The sequence below is a fragment of the Zophobas morio genome, unplaced genomic scaffold (assembly GCF_036711695.1).
Source record: "Zophobas morio isolate AGI-343-1 ecotype UQ-CSIRO unplaced genomic scaffold, CSIRO_AGI_Zmor_V1 ptg000002l, whole genome shotgun sequence".
NCBI classification, from domain to species: domain Eukaryota; kingdom Metazoa; phylum Arthropoda; class Insecta; order Coleoptera; family Tenebrionidae; genus Zophobas; species Zophobas morio.
In genome coordinates, this window is record NW_026972107.1 from 26,152,935 (window position 1) to 26,168,743 (window position 15,809).

Consider the following 15,809-nt stretch of genomic DNA (forward strand, 5'->3'; position numbering starts at 1 on the left):
GCGTAGAGAAAGAAAATAGAGAAGGTCGTGAGGAAAGGAAAGATTAAAAAAACACCAAGTTTCACAGAAAATTTATTTCTCTATGTATGATTTTCGGATTTAGGCATTTCAGCCGTGTGCGTTTCTTGAACCAAAGTGTAGTTCGTAACGTAACTCTTAAGTTGTGGTCGACGAAACATAAAACATTTTCTTTCTTCACCATTAGTTTTAACAGTAGACGCATAAGGACAAGGACAACAATTCTTAAAACGTTCAGCAGCAACTTCATTATTGAGGTCATCTTCAACTTGTACATCAGACAATCGTCTTCTTTCCAAATGAATTTTACGAACGTCAACACAAAGGCAAGGCACTTGTGATTTCGCAACTTCGTTATTTTTTTCAACTGATGCTAAATGATCATTTTTAGTCTGACTAAATTCGTTAACATCGTGTCTCAACAGAGGTCTTTCTAGAATTCTCGGCGCCGTATTGGATTTTGATCTGATGCTATGTTTACTCTGTCGTGGAGATTCCAATTTTTCTCCTCTCAAGATTGAAGAATTATCACGATGTATCTTTTCAGTTAATGAAGAATTTTTTACGACATTTAAAACCTTGAGGTTTGTTGGTGTTTCCCCTGAAGTTTGTTCAAGGACAGGAAGAGGCAAGTGGGAACTTTGAATACACTGGCACTTAATTCTAACGGGAGGAAAAAGTGGTTATTGAAATAACTATAATAAAAAATGTGACTTCCAATGAAATTAAAACTGTGTGTTAAAGGGAAGGATATTTTGTACTGTCACTGTCTCTAGTCCTACGAAATCTTTCATTTGCTACTTCTCGTCTTAATTGTTTATTTTGTTGACTATATTCTAAAGCTTTTTCTTGGTACATGTCTAATTGTTCCGATGTTACGAGACTGAAAAAATATCACACAAAAATGGTACATGAATACGATGTCAAAAAAGTACGAAGAAATAATCAGATTTTTTTTTTGAACTTAGAAAGGACGGAACTTAAAAAAATGTTCTGAGAATCAAAACATGCTATGCTACATCTTCATTAAATCACTTACAACTTATCCTTAAGATCCTGAATTTCTTGTTTTAATTTCTGCACTTCTTCTCGCAAGTCTTGATTGAGTATCCTTAATTCTGTTGAGCCATGTTTAGCATCATGTAGATCTTTTTCCACACTCTCAACTGTGCGCCTATCTCTTGTCGCTGTATGTTGTAACAATTCACGTTCACTTCTTAGCTGACTAACGTTCCTCTCCACCTAAAAAAAATCTTTCAAAACAATTCTAAACTAAGTTCAATATCACCTGAATTCTTTCATCATCTCTTTCCCTTAACTGTCTCCTAAATTTCGAATTTTCATTGTCCAACTTCAAAGACAGCTCTCTCATATTCTGCAAGTCCGAATTTGCCTTATCACATTGGGTTATACACTGCCTTAACTGAATCTCCAGACTTGCTATTTGACTCGTCAAATCGCCGATTTGTTTCTCATAACTATGTATAATCGAATCCTTATTTTCTAATTTTCGCTCCAAATCCGCAGCATGATCCAAAGCAACCGACAACTGTACCCTACTTTGAGTCGCTTCAGTTTCCAAAGTGTGATTGTTAGTTTCTAAAATATTTGCTTCATGACTGAGCGACCTAAACTGGTCCAGTAACTCGTTTCGTTCGATTTCCTGAAAAAATATTTAAATATTGATTTAATCAGTTTGAATTAATTACTTTATTCGAGATTTGATCTTCGGTTCTCTTCACTTCTGCAACGTAATGTTGAAGCTGCGTTTTCAGATCATCGACTTGTCGTTTATATAGTTCTAATTCCTTTCTCGAATCTCGGCAGTCACACGTGACTGAAGCTAACTCATCTTGAAGTCTTCGGTTTTCTTGAATAGCGCTGTCTTTGATCTTTTTCACAGTGTCTAGTTCTTGTCTTATCGTTGTTAGTTCCGTTTGGGAAGTACGAATTTCGTGCTCTTGACCGGCTGTTTCGTCAATAGCCATGCTGAAAAAGAGATCGGCGTTTGGTTTTACATATACCGTGTGTTATAACTATCCCGAAAAAACATTTTTTTCTTGTCTGAGTATGCAAAAGTCTATACATGAGAAATCTTGACACATTGTTTGCGTTACCGTAATAATGAATACAACTACATATATGTTAAAAATGGATGCAGTGGGCAAACGTACGAATACTCAGAATAAACTCTGCATTTTACTGTAAGTGTTACAAATTAATCAGTAACTAGAGTGTAACGTAAATTAATAAATGCCTTAAGCTGCTCTAAATGCAATGTAAAAATTAATATATACGTTACTGGTAGATCGTTTACATTGAAAATAAACATTAGAATTTCGCAACAATAAAAGCATAGTGGCAAGTAGATTTTTCAAATAAATTGTTAAGGTGACATTCACTTTGTAACTACATATGTTGAAGCAATTCATAGATATTAAATTTGACTTATGTTTTGAAATTCGACAACATATATCACTAAATATACCAAAAATAAACAAATATTTAAGTAATCACTTGACACATTTATCAAGAGTGTTGTAAAATCACTTGTTTATAACGAAATATTTCTGTTATCGATAATACGAAATAAGAAAGGTACTATCCGTACTAGATCTATTACAGTCACATGTATTTGAAGACAAAAGTTATTACATGGTGGAAAAATTAAAGATAAATTCTGAGATTATTATTTAGATTACTGATTTTATAAAACGAAGCGGTGATGAGATACATAAATAGTATATTAACGAATCATTTATTAGATCCCTGTATATTGTACAGAGTGAGTCACTAAGCGTGTGTTCCTCAATACTCCATTATTTATTATTACACATATAAAAAAAGTGAAAGAGCAAAGTTGTACAGTTCCTTGAGAACCATACATTAAAATTATTTTCAGCTGTATGGAGTGTTCAATTTTTGAAGCGTAACACACAATCTCCTTAACATTTTTTAGCAAAGGAAGGATTCACAAAAAATCGCAATAGGTTTATTTTAAAAATATGTCTCACAATATTTTGTAGAGAGATAAATAAAGATGCGCGCTTTGTTGTGCCATAAATAATGGAGTATTAATACACAGAGTGTTTATAAAAAAATCGAAAACGTTACGATTTTAAAATATTAATATGTATTTCAGTTTTTCGAATAGAACACCTGTATCTTATTCTGTTTTTGTTCCTTTTCTTTTTTGTTAAGTGTATTCTATGTCATATTGAAAGTTTACAGTTACTACAATTTTTTTCTTTTTAAAAAGATACACCGACATATTGAAAGTACGAGACAAGAAATAGAATAAGATGGAGCAATAAAACACAGGATGTTCTATTTGAAAAAAACTGGAATATTAATATTTGAAAACTATAACATTTCATACTTTTATTACATATTTTTAGAAATACTCTGTATATTAAAATTTGATTTAATTACTGAAAACAAATTAAAACTGGGAAAGGTGAGGCTGATGAAAAGTGTACGTACTCTTACGTGAATCGCCTTGTATACCAAAAATGAGATGTAGCGTAATATTTTCGAAAATTAGAAAATCAGATTCGATTATTATACATAGTTATGAGAAACAAATCGGCGATTTGACTAGTCAAAAAGAACAGCTTACGCACAAAAAAATCTATAGCTGTTTTGCACAAGACGCATTAACTCTTCGGTAGCGATATTAATGTTATATCATATATTAGATCCAACTAATAAAAACATTACCATGTTCATACTATTTCAAGGAAATTAGGGTGGACAATCTACAACGTAATCGTAGAAATTATCGGTTCATAAATTCATGTTTTTGGGGCACCTTGCGTAATCAATTTCAAAAAATAAAACTATTTCTGAATGTTCCGTTTAAGAGTGTATTTACTAACTTTAATTTTTTTCAAATGTCCTCGGTTTTTTAGTTAGTTTATGAGTTACTCAATATGACCAAAATTTCGAAGGAGTTGGTAACTATATTATACCTAACTCAAACTGTAATTTTTTTTATGTACGTAAAGTTAAAAATTTGAATGACTCATTAAATCACTGGTAAAGGGTATGTCGGCCAATACTGTATTTATTATAAAACTTAAACAATTGTACAAACAATTAAAAGGATTTTTGTCTGAACGTCAAAATAGTTTTAAAATTGTAAAAGTTTACCTTTTCGTATCACTATTACTTATTTTTTAGCTGTATGTTTTTAATACACTCTTTGACCGATACTGTAATGTCAAATTAGCCGTAACGATAGAAGTATTTTCCCCAGTCACAAAAAACAACAAACTTCCACATAAATTCTGTGGTTATTAAAGTCGTAGACAAAACTTAGTGAGGAAGAAACTTTATTTGTGTCAAAATTTTCAGAAATTAATTATCTATTATATACATATAAATGTAGTGACCAAAGCTCCAAAATTCAAAATTACTTAAATTGTCTAATAACAACAGATTAACCCTTCAAAAATTTTATTAAGTCTGACTTTTGTGTGAAAAGAACAATGTGGCCCAAAGACTGCCTAATAACAATAGACTTTAATTTTACCGCTTTGTCGGAAGTCGAACACTTAATTAAACTGTTAAAATCACATTGCATTAACCAAGTGACACTCAAGTGGTGAATGATGTTAACATACGAATGCAAATGGTTGTGCCTTTTTGAGAAAGAAACAGGAACACTTTAATAATATCAGTTTCAGGCTTTTATTCTATTTTATTTTAGGAAATAAAACAAAAAAGCCATTAAGAATTAAAAACTTGTTCATCGACCCTAACTGTATAAAAGCGATACCATTTATAAATTTTATGCATTAACTTTGAGATCAATAAATTACGCTTAATGTTATTTTTAACATTAGTGAGATAATTAGTAAAAGGTTACAATACGAGTTGTGGAATTTCAAAAAATACGAATACAAACAGGTAGAGAATAGAAATTAAAACGCACACACTAGGTGCAGGTCGAAGGTGATCGCGAAAATTTAGGACTTTCACTGATTGGAAGTTTCCTTTGTGTAAACAAAAACAAAAACATAAAATTCGTACGCCACTAATTGCGTAATTGCGTTCTAGTCGTTAATATCAATTAACTTGTTTGTTTTATTCAACAACCAATTTCCACCTTGAATTAATTAAGAGGACAACTATGATCAAAAAAAGTTTGTAAAAGTAAAAGACAAACAATACTTTAATTGCTTAAATGAATAAATTTATAAACAATAAAATTGGGTATCTATTCGCTTCAGTTTATAGAGCGAGAAATTCTATGCTAACTTACTTCCACAAAACAAGTGTGTGATTCAATTTACAAGAAGTGTCAATACTGATTACCATCAAAAACAAACCGACTATACTTTCGGATGATGGTCAATTTGTTAAAAGAAAACGTGGTCGAATTACCAAAAAGCATCAGTTCAAAGACACTTTACGCAATGAAAAGCTTCGGAAATACTTAATTCACGGCATTTTAAGTAGATGCGATCCTTTACTGATAATTACGGTAAAAATGAATATAAAAAAACTGACACTTGAAGCCGGTTTTAAGAACATGTTACGAAACGAAATTCCCAAACCTGAATGCACTTCGTTAATTTACTGTACAAACATGTGCAGACTATAAACCAATTTATGTCTCGTTCTTCAACAGGTACCAGTCCACAGGTACTTAGTGTAAAGTCATCTTACAACATGTGCTTAAAATATGAAAATTGCCACTCGACAAAAATAAAAAAGAAACTGTGAGGTTAACCAGGTGTTGTTTTGTTACAACGTACTACTCTCATGTAACAATTAATTAAATAATTTTAGTACTCGTAATAATGATCTAACTACATAAAATTTCTTCTGGGCTATTGTATAAATCTTAAACAATAAGCGAAAGTTTTGACAATGAGGTAAAGCACCTTATTAACCACCTGACATCGCACGTCGACATATGTGTAAACTGATCACACTTATAAAATTTGGTAAATTTATGAGGATTATTTTGGAATGAAAGCCGTAATAGGAGCTTTCTGAGGATAAATCACAAAATCGAAAATCTGTATAAAACCGAAAAATAACGCGCAAAATACTTTCCATAATATATCACCTTGTCAATTGAACTTGATTTAAGGAAATTTGCATTTAAATTCACTTATTATGATGCATAAGTTAGAGGAATGCATATTTTAAAATGAATTTATTTTGTTGTAAAATATAAAACGAAATGCGTGTATCGGATGCAAAACCAATTGACTAATCTTTCAAAGAAATTGTAATTTGGTTGATACATGCAAGTTATTCTAAAGAATGTTTGCATATATTTTACCTTCACTTGCGTTTAAAAATAGCGGAAGCCACAAAATTAGAAAATAATGTTACAAATGATCGATTTGCCTTTGGCGTAATGTTAAATGATATAAGTTTCATTTCGACAATTCAACATAATACTATACTTTCTGTGGACTAGGCTGATCGTACAGTGAATATAAAAAATATTTTTATATTAACTGATGGTGGCCGTTCATGGATTGATTATTCTGAACTCACAAATTTGTGTAAACAATTGTAAAAAAACAAAAACAAAAAATGCAAAAACTATATTGAAAAATGTTTTTAAGATTAATTCGTCACAAATTAAAAACTCGTCTAAATAATTAAAATTGTTACATGAAGTCCTTACTGACTTGTGAAGTATGAATATATGATACAATGAATAAAATGTGCCCGTTTAAGAGACGAACAGCGAAAAGTGTTATTGCTAACGTTTTTATTACTTTTTGCTGTAGGAACTATAGATTAAAATTCTAAAATGTATTAACAGAAGTTTGAAAAATATAACCAAAAACTGTTAAGACATATTAAGAGACTAGAGAGTTTGCTAGAAAATGAATAGTTATTTATTATTAATATCACTACCAATCATAAATAATGGCATAAAATTGGTTGAAATTAGTTCAAAGGTACCCGCAAAAATGTATACTGCCTTGAAATTGAATCTTAATGATGTTTATCTTTTGAACATGTGTATTATTTTACATAATTGTATTTAGCAATATGTTCAGCAAATGGCCGATACTTCATTGTATTTAATAAATTATCGTTCGATATTATTTATCCACATTAGTTACAAAGGTATTTTTACGATGACATTTAATGCAACAACATATTATTTATCGACGCTTTGTAAATAAACCACAATCAAACTGTATATACTAAAAATTTGAAAATTCACATTTATTTAGTACGCAGTAACTTGCTTAGGTCTTGTAATTATGGTGTATTAGATGGGAATGATTCAAAAAGTACAAAATTATAAAAAAGTTGTTTCAGTAGAAATGAAAGATCAACAGTTAATAGGTTTGTCCATTTCCAGTAGGCTGCATTAGATGTAAAACTTGTAAACACTTAAATTCAAAATAAACTAAAACACAACACACCCATGCATTTTTACATATGTATTAAGTTCCTTGTCTATTTTAAAAGTAAAAAATGAATAGATTATAAAATATTTTTTTGTTATACAGTATTACACGTGTTCCGGTATACACTACCTTCATCTAGCAGATAAGGTCACTGCAAAATTTATTTTAAAAATCTTCTATTTTATTAAATTTTAAAACATATATTTAAAAAGACCTCCTTTTGGGATCATTTTTATTTTGTTTTTTGTTCTGTCATATAACCTAATATATATTTTTTTTAATCATACAAATTTCCTTATGGCTAGGAAAAAAATTAAGAATAGGAAACCTGTTGAGACATAAAACCAAGCAAACTTACACTACGACAAGACAACTTATTAGCAAAACAAAAGATAACAAAGTACGATATCTTTTCATTGAAAAAAATTGGTCTAAGGTTATTTAGACAGAACTTCCCTGTTCCCTCGCCCCTGAAGTACAGTTCAGTATCTAGTAAGTAAGACTGCCTATTTTTTTTTAATTTCATAAAAGTATGGGTTCAATTTAGGTACCTATGCACATTTAACCAAGAGCATTGTCAAAAACAATGTATAATAAAAACAACTATCTTTAAAACCTCCTTTTGTAAAAACTTAAAAAAAAAGTTTTTCAGTTCGAACTAAAACCAAAATTATGTAGAGACATTTTTTGTGTATATCCTGCATCAATGGCGTTTTCACATTAAAAAAACTGACCAAAGGTTATTTCGACAGAACATCCCTTACCCTTGAAACATAATCCGACAATCCAGCTTCTTTGAAATGTATAAAATTTTTTTAATAAAATAAATAACGCCCCCGTAGACCCTGTGCAGTGCCAATACAATCTTGGAATTTGCGCTCCCAAGTACGAATAAGAAAAATATATTTAAAGCAGATAATCAATGGGATAAAATGTCCTCTCAGCACTAATAACAAATTTAATTTAACTCAAGTGTTTATGTTTATACATCGAAAGAATGAGACGTATAAATTAATTTGATTTGAACGAGTTGTCTTCTCAAAACAGAGAACTAAAACTATAGTCATGCCATAATCCAACAAAATGTTTTAAATATTATAATTCTTATTTTATTATTATTAAATAAAGACGTGCGTATACTCACATTTTCGAGAAAATGAGGTAACTCGTTCTTAACTTCATTAATAAAAAAATTGTGATGACGTTATCAACGTTGATAATACTAGTCATAGCACAAAAGAAAACTAGTCACAGCGCATTACAAATGCAAGAAGAAAAAACGAACAGTCAAGTACCGTATCGAACGTGCAACCGCAGGTCGGCGTTCGAATCCTTATACTCCGTGTTGGTAATACAATGTTATACATTGCAAATGTTTCTGCGAAAATTTGAACGTTTAGAGACAAAATTGAAAGCGGATTCGTACACCACAAGTATAGGAGTATGTGTATTGTTGTATCACATTTAAAACATAAAATTATAAAATAGAATTCAATGAAATGACGATTGGCTAAATTTTGGTTAGCGTTTTACCACCCACGTGATATTCCTAACATACATACAAAATTTGGCAGCAATCGGTCCGGTAGTTTCGGAGATTACGTATCTAATAAAAATGGATGCAGACGACAGCCGACAGACAGACGGAAACGGGGGACAACTTTTTTTCATCCTCTAGAGGTCACAACACGTTGAGAAAATATGAAAGTGGAAATTAGCCTGATGGATTCCAGAAAATTTTGTGACCCTTGGGTTTTGATAATTCATAATAGTTTAATATTAAGATTTAAACGTATTTTCATTTCATTTCAAATTTTAAAATCAGAATAAATGTATCGGGTGATCATTTAAATCTGATGCCTTTTGTAATGACTTTAGGTTAGATAAGGTTGTCATTTCAACTGTTTACAAGTCACGCTAATCAAAAGACGGTTTAGAAAGGCAAACCAGATGATCTTTTTATAATTCCACATAATGGTGTAGTGTTTTAAAATGTTTTAATCAGATTTTTGTTTTGACGTTTAGCACAAATCAATGTGACAAGTCTGATTTAACAGCGGAACTAACAACGTGCGACATATGCTTTGTTTTCACATGTCAATTTTAGTCAGATTTAAAAGATCACTGGATATCTTATTAATGTTCACTGTCTATTAAAATAACAAAATCCTATAACGTGCCGGCCACCTGAAAACTATTCGAAACTTTCACATACACAACCACGGCTAAAATGTAAAAACTCGGTAATTTTCTTGAAATGTAGCGAACCCGCGATTTTGATCATTTTAATCTCTGAAATTTAAAGGTACCTAAACTTTAGTTGAAATAACCATACATCATTTACACACTTCTTAAACAACGCTGTTCAGTTTACCTGAACAGGGGTTTGGGCGTAGCCAATTTGTCCACCCTACTCCCACCCGTTTTAGGGTAGTTTACCTAATTTTTATTATTTCATGCTCTCGGGGAGTCGTCGAGAAGTATCGAGAGGGTAAAGACGTGCCGACCCGAGAGACCGGCAATTTTTATATTATTTGTGCGTTATTAAATAAACCGTGTAACTACGAGTAAAAGGTGATTTTATTTCGCGCAAAACATTTTGGTCCTTCGAGCCGGATTTCTCGCGGAATTAGTGGTACTGTTCTCGCCTGTATCGTCGATAAAAGCTTCACGTCCAAGACAATCTTGAGCATCGTGGCATCCAACGACGACAGCATCCCCAGAACTTCTGCAACAGCTTCACGTCCAAGGCAATCTTGAGCATCGTGGCATCCAACGACGACATCCACAAAGCGTAGACGACTTCTTCAGCAGCCTCACGTCCAAGGCAATCTTGAGCATCGTGACATCTGACGACAACCAGTAAGTGCAGTTCATTCCTTTTTTCATTAGTCCTGTATTTCGTATCAGTGTCAAGTAGATTATCGTTGAATCATTAGTGAACAATGACTACTGAACAACTTTCTGGTTTAAATATGAGGCGGGGAGCGCTAAAACGCAAATTAACCATGGCTCAAAACTTCATAAACGATTTAAAGTCATCTAAAGAAAGTACAGCTGATTTGTCAAAAATACAAGAATATTTAACTAAAGTCAGGTCATTTTATGACGAATTTTTCGACATTCAATTTCAAATCGAGGAATTGGAAACGGTTTTAAAACAAACATCTACCGCAGATCAATGTATCACTTTTGACAAGGAATTTCATAACGTTGTTTCCGAATTAAAAGCATTGGAAGCCAAACATTCGACCAAATCTGCAAAAAATTATGATATTTCTAGAGTTCAAAATAGCGCGGTTAATGTAAAACTGCCAGAATTGACATTACCCTCGTTTGATGGCTCATACACAGAATGGACTTCGTTCCACGACACATTTTCCGCTCTTGTTGACGAAAATAATGACCTTTCAGAGATTCATAAATTTCATTATCTAAAGTCCTGCCTAAAGGGCAAGGCAATAAAAATCATTGAATCATTAAAGGTAACTAGTGAAAATTACGAACCCGCTTGGAATCTGTTAAAAAACCGGTATAGCAATCCAAGATTAATTGTGCAAGATCACATTTTTGGCATTTTAAATAATTCTAATATTAATAAACCCTCGCATGAAGAGTTAAGAAAGTTATTGGACAGTGTTAATAGCCATTTAGAAGCGCTCACAGTTCATAATGTTGATCACGCTAAATTTCGAGACATCATGTTAGTATCAATAATTTCAGAAAAACTAGATTTTGTTTCAAAAAGAGAATGGCAGGGTAAATTAAGTTCGGAACTTCCAACTTGGGAAGACCTGAAACAATTTTTGGAGAAACGGTGTGAAACGTTAGAAACACTCCACTTAATGTCTAGTAAATCGAATAATAATTGTCAAGAAACCCATCCAAAAAAGGGGAATATTAGAGTAGCAGCAATATCAACAAATAAAAACAAGAAGGCAAATTTTAATACCAATTCAAACAAATCAGTAAGGTGCCCATATTGTTCCGATCCTCACTATTTATTTCATTGCGCAAAATTCATTAACCTAATGGTAACAGATAGGTTAAGGATCGTGAGGTCCAAAAAACTATGTTCTAATTGTTTTCAGAACAGTCATAAAGTTACGGAATGTAAATCATCGTATGTCTGTAAAATTTGTAAAGGACATCACAATACGTTGTTACATGTAGACAATCCCGAGCCAAACGAAATACCAAATACGAGCAGTGAAAATAATCAAGTCGAATCAGATCAATCCGTTGTTCTTAAGGTAAATTCTCGACAAGTTTATTTTAGTAAGGTTGTACTTCCAACACCCCAGGTACAAATTTATGATAAATCGGGAAATAAACATCAAGTGAGGGCACTGTTAGATAGCGGCTCCGAATTAAATTTTATTTCAGAGCGAAAATTATTAAATCTTAAATCACAACCGAACGTTTTGTCAATCGCTGGTGTCAACCGTTGTAATACTAGTGCCTCACAATTAGCAAGTATCAAAATTAATTCTAATTACCGACATTATGAATTAAACCTTTCATGTGTTATTTTGCCACAAATCTCGGAATTTTTACCATCCAGGTCATTTTCAATCGCTAATTTAGAATTTCCGCACCACAACAAATCACCAGATCCCGCATTTCATGTCAAAGGGACGATAGATTTATTGTTAGGTGCTCAACCCTTCTTCGAAATTTTACAGCCTAATCGGAGATGTTTGAATAAGGATTTTATTCTACAGGAAACTAAATTCGGTTGGGTAGTGGTTAATGCTCATGGAGATAATCCGGGGGTTGTAAAACAGGGTTCTTCTTATTATGTCCAACCCGTCCTAGAACAGATGGTTGGAAAGTTTTGGCAATTAGATGAATTTAAAACTTCCGTAAAACTTCAATCGGCCGACGAAATCCTATGCGAAAAGAAATTTATGAAGGGTCATAAACGCTTAGAAATGGGAAGGTATTGGGTACCACTTCCGTTCAAGGCGGAAAACCCAAACTTAGGTACATCTCAGGAAGGGGCCATAAAACCTTTTAAATCTTTAGAATGCAAATTCCGAAAGGACGAGAATTTTAAAGTATCCTTTTCGGCAGTAATTACAAACTATTTACAACCAGGTCATGCGGAACAAGTTCCTGAAGACGAAATTGATAATCCACATAGTTATTATTTACCACACCACGGTGTTCTTAAAGAAAGTACCACGACACAATTACGTATTGTGTTTGATGCATCATTTAGATCATCTAAGCATAAAAGCTTAAATGACGAGTTATTAGTTGGTCCAAAAATCCACTCGTTTTTATATCCAATGTTATTACGTGAAAATGTCACACATTTTAATGATCTTAAGGTACTAACAAATATTATTTTCAAAATTGAAGAACGACGTCAGGCCGTCTGTTCGAAGGCAGTAGTACACAATAAAGGTCAATCGCCATCAGATTTATTATTAAGGTACTCATCATTTTCAAAATTAATAAACGTAGTAGCTTTTTGTTTACGATTTTACAACAGAGTCAGATATAGACAAGGTGTAAATGGCGCACTAACTGTAAAGGAAATTGAAAATAGTCGCAACGTTATTATTAAAATAGTCCAACAGGAATCATTTCCTGAGGAATTCAAGTGTCTCATAAAAGGTAATGCCTTACCAAAATCTAGTCCTTTAATCAAATTAAACCCCTTTCTAGACGATAATTTACTAATTCGAGAAGGGAGGGGTCGTGGAAAAAAGTCTATAAAGGCTTATATTTGTTTGTTTATTTGTTTTGCCACCAAGGCAATTCACCTAGAAATAGTTACCGACTGTACTTCGTCAGCATCAAATTTTAAGGGAGCCAATCGCGGATTACGAGTCATACATTTCGGTGTTATTAAATCTGATGCATTTTATCCCACCTCGGTCACCACACGTTGGTGGAATTTGGGAAGCAAGTATTAAGACCATTAAATATCATGTAAAACGAGTTATAGGGCAGTCATTGTTCACATATGAAGGAGTGTATACCTATTTGACATTGATCGAGGCGTGTCTTAACTCTCAACCTATAACTCCCATTATCCTCAAATCCCGACGATCTATCCGCACTTACCCCCTGGCCACTTTCTGATCGGTACTGCACTTACGTCACCTGCCGAACCTGATGTAAGCGACATCAACATTCATCGACTGGGTCAATGGGAAAAGATCCAGCAGTTACGACAACATTTCTGGAAAAGGTGGTCCAGGGAGTATTTGGTCGAGCTTCAACAACGATCGACGTGGGCAACTTCCGTCCGATCGGCCACTGTGGGCGACATCGTCATCGTGCACGAGGATAACGTACCCCCGTTGTGTTGGTGTCTCGGTCGAGTTGAAATCATACATCCCGGTCGGGATGGTAAAATAAGGACTGTGTCAGTGCGAACCAGAAACGGGATAGTGCAAAGATCAGTGCGGAAATTAAGCCCGTTACCAATGTAATGCGCAATTGGGCTATACATGTGTATATATATTTCATTTTATTATTGTACTCTTGTTAATTTCAATTTAATTCCTGTTGTATGATCTTAGTTGACATGTATTCATTTAATTAGGCATTTTTTGTTTCTTTATTATTATGTATTATTTATGTCAATAAGTAGGTCATCCTTGAAGTTAGTACTTCAACGGGGGGACTATGTTCAGTTTACCTGAACAGGGGTTTGGGCGTAGCCAATTTGTCCACCCTACTCCCACCCGTTTTAGGGTAGTTTACCTAATTTTTATTATTTCATGCTCTCGGGGAGTCGTCGAGAAGTATCGAGAGGGTAAAGACGTGCCGACCCGAGAGACCGGCAATTTTTATTTGTGCGTTATTAAATAAACCGTGTAACTACGAGTAAAAGGTGATTTTATTTCGCGCAAAACAAACGCAATATTTGATTACAAATTATAACAGATGTACTGCACGTAAATCGAATTAGAAAAGTGATAATATGTTTCCATATTACGACACTACAAGTATATATAACAATATTATTCGATAAAACTCATTTAACCACTCCCTGAAAATTTAAATATATTGTATAAAAATGTCCAATTACTATCAATATTAACATAATTACTCAACGAACCTGCAAATTCAAGCGTTTAAAGTTTCGTTCAGCCTTCGTTTATGATTGAATAGCCCTTTCTCTACAACCATTATCTAAATAGCATCTAAAAATCAGCCTTACAAAAATCGCATTCATTATCACAACAATACAATCTGCGTTAGGTAATTTTTCTAAGTAATTCTGAAACAATACGAAACAGGAGTGAGTTACAATAGATGCAACAAACGCTTTTATAAAATGGTTTACTTAAATTGGTGAACAAGAAACAAAGGTGTGGAGCAATCAACTAGCTACTAAAGAGGTAATTTATATATTTAACACAAACTTTTGCCTAATCGTCTCATCATGTAATCACTGAAAACAATGATCCAATACGTCTTTGTTGCTATAATAATGGGGCCTGCACTACAGACAACCGTCCCACTTAATACATTATTGGTAAAGCGCGATTTCTCAATAGGTAGCTACCTGATGACACATCTGTAACATCACACCGAAAATTTCCCCATTGCGTACATGTGTTTCTAAATACACCTATCAAAAATAGTCGAATCACAATCATACTTTCTTCTCTGCCGTTTCAATACTCAGTGAAGGCATTATTATCACGTAACTAAAATCAGCTTCAGGAAACGCAAGACTATATTTTACTTATTAACAGAGTCCATTCAAGTTAAAAAAGAAACGTAGAACAGATAATTTAAGGAAAAAAAAAAGAAGGAAACAAGAGAGTTCGAAAACTTTTTTCTCACTGAAAACTGCCTCACCGTGTACTTGATAGTGACCTCTAACCAAAGTTAAAGCCATTTATGTAGTTAACAAGAAATTAGGAAAAACCATGATGCACCGAATCTGTATATGTGTCTGTCAAGAACTTTTAAAAAGTTTGTTACAGTGTTGTACCTAAAACACTTTGTTAATTACAGTGGGATCAATTTAACTTATCCCACACATTCGAGTTAATTAATGAATCATATGCCACATTCATTTAACTTATCAGAGTTATCATCAGAATTAAATTACATCGCGGATTTTTAACACAAATTAAAATTTTGTCATTTAGTTAAATTGGTTTCAAATAAATTTCGAAGCAGTAGATAAAATTATGTACGTTACACCCGAGTCAATGTTTTATGATCGTACTCGTGTGATTACACCCAATTCGGCTAGCGTGTCACTGTGAGTGGGTAAATTTCACACTACGCTAGGCAGTGATGCTGTTTCCCCACTATATTATCATCTTATCTTTACAAACTTTGCAAAGATTCAGTATTTTATTGTAAGGGTTATTTTCTGAAAATTTGTTTTAACTGTTATTCTATTATTATTATATT

General features: G+C 32.9%; 1 protein-coding gene across 2 annotated transcripts in view; it reads right to left on the bottom strand.

Annotated features, from left to right (window-relative positions):
• Nucleotides 1-59: 59 nt before the first annotated feature.
• LOC135131896 (centrosomal protein of 135 kDa) overlaps nucleotides 60-15,809 on the bottom strand; it is a 34,922-nt gene continuing 19,172 nt past the window's right edge. The window contains exons 14-17 of one of the 2 annotated variants that reach the window (XM_064059755.1): nucleotides 1,728-2,007; nucleotides 1,307-1,681; nucleotides 1,058-1,260; nucleotides 60-681 (exon numbers count right to left, since the gene is read on the bottom strand). In XM_064059755.1, coding sequence (XP_063915825.1) covers nucleotides 81-681; nucleotides 1,058-1,260; nucleotides 1,307-1,681; nucleotides 1,728-2,007 — 1,459 coding nt within the window. In that variant the 3' untranslated portion in view covers nucleotides 60-80. Of the gene's footprint in view, nucleotides 902-1,057; nucleotides 1,261-1,306; nucleotides 1,682-1,727; nucleotides 2,008-15,809 lie in introns of both variants that reach the window. The other variant, XM_064059764.1, reaches the window with a different exon arrangement.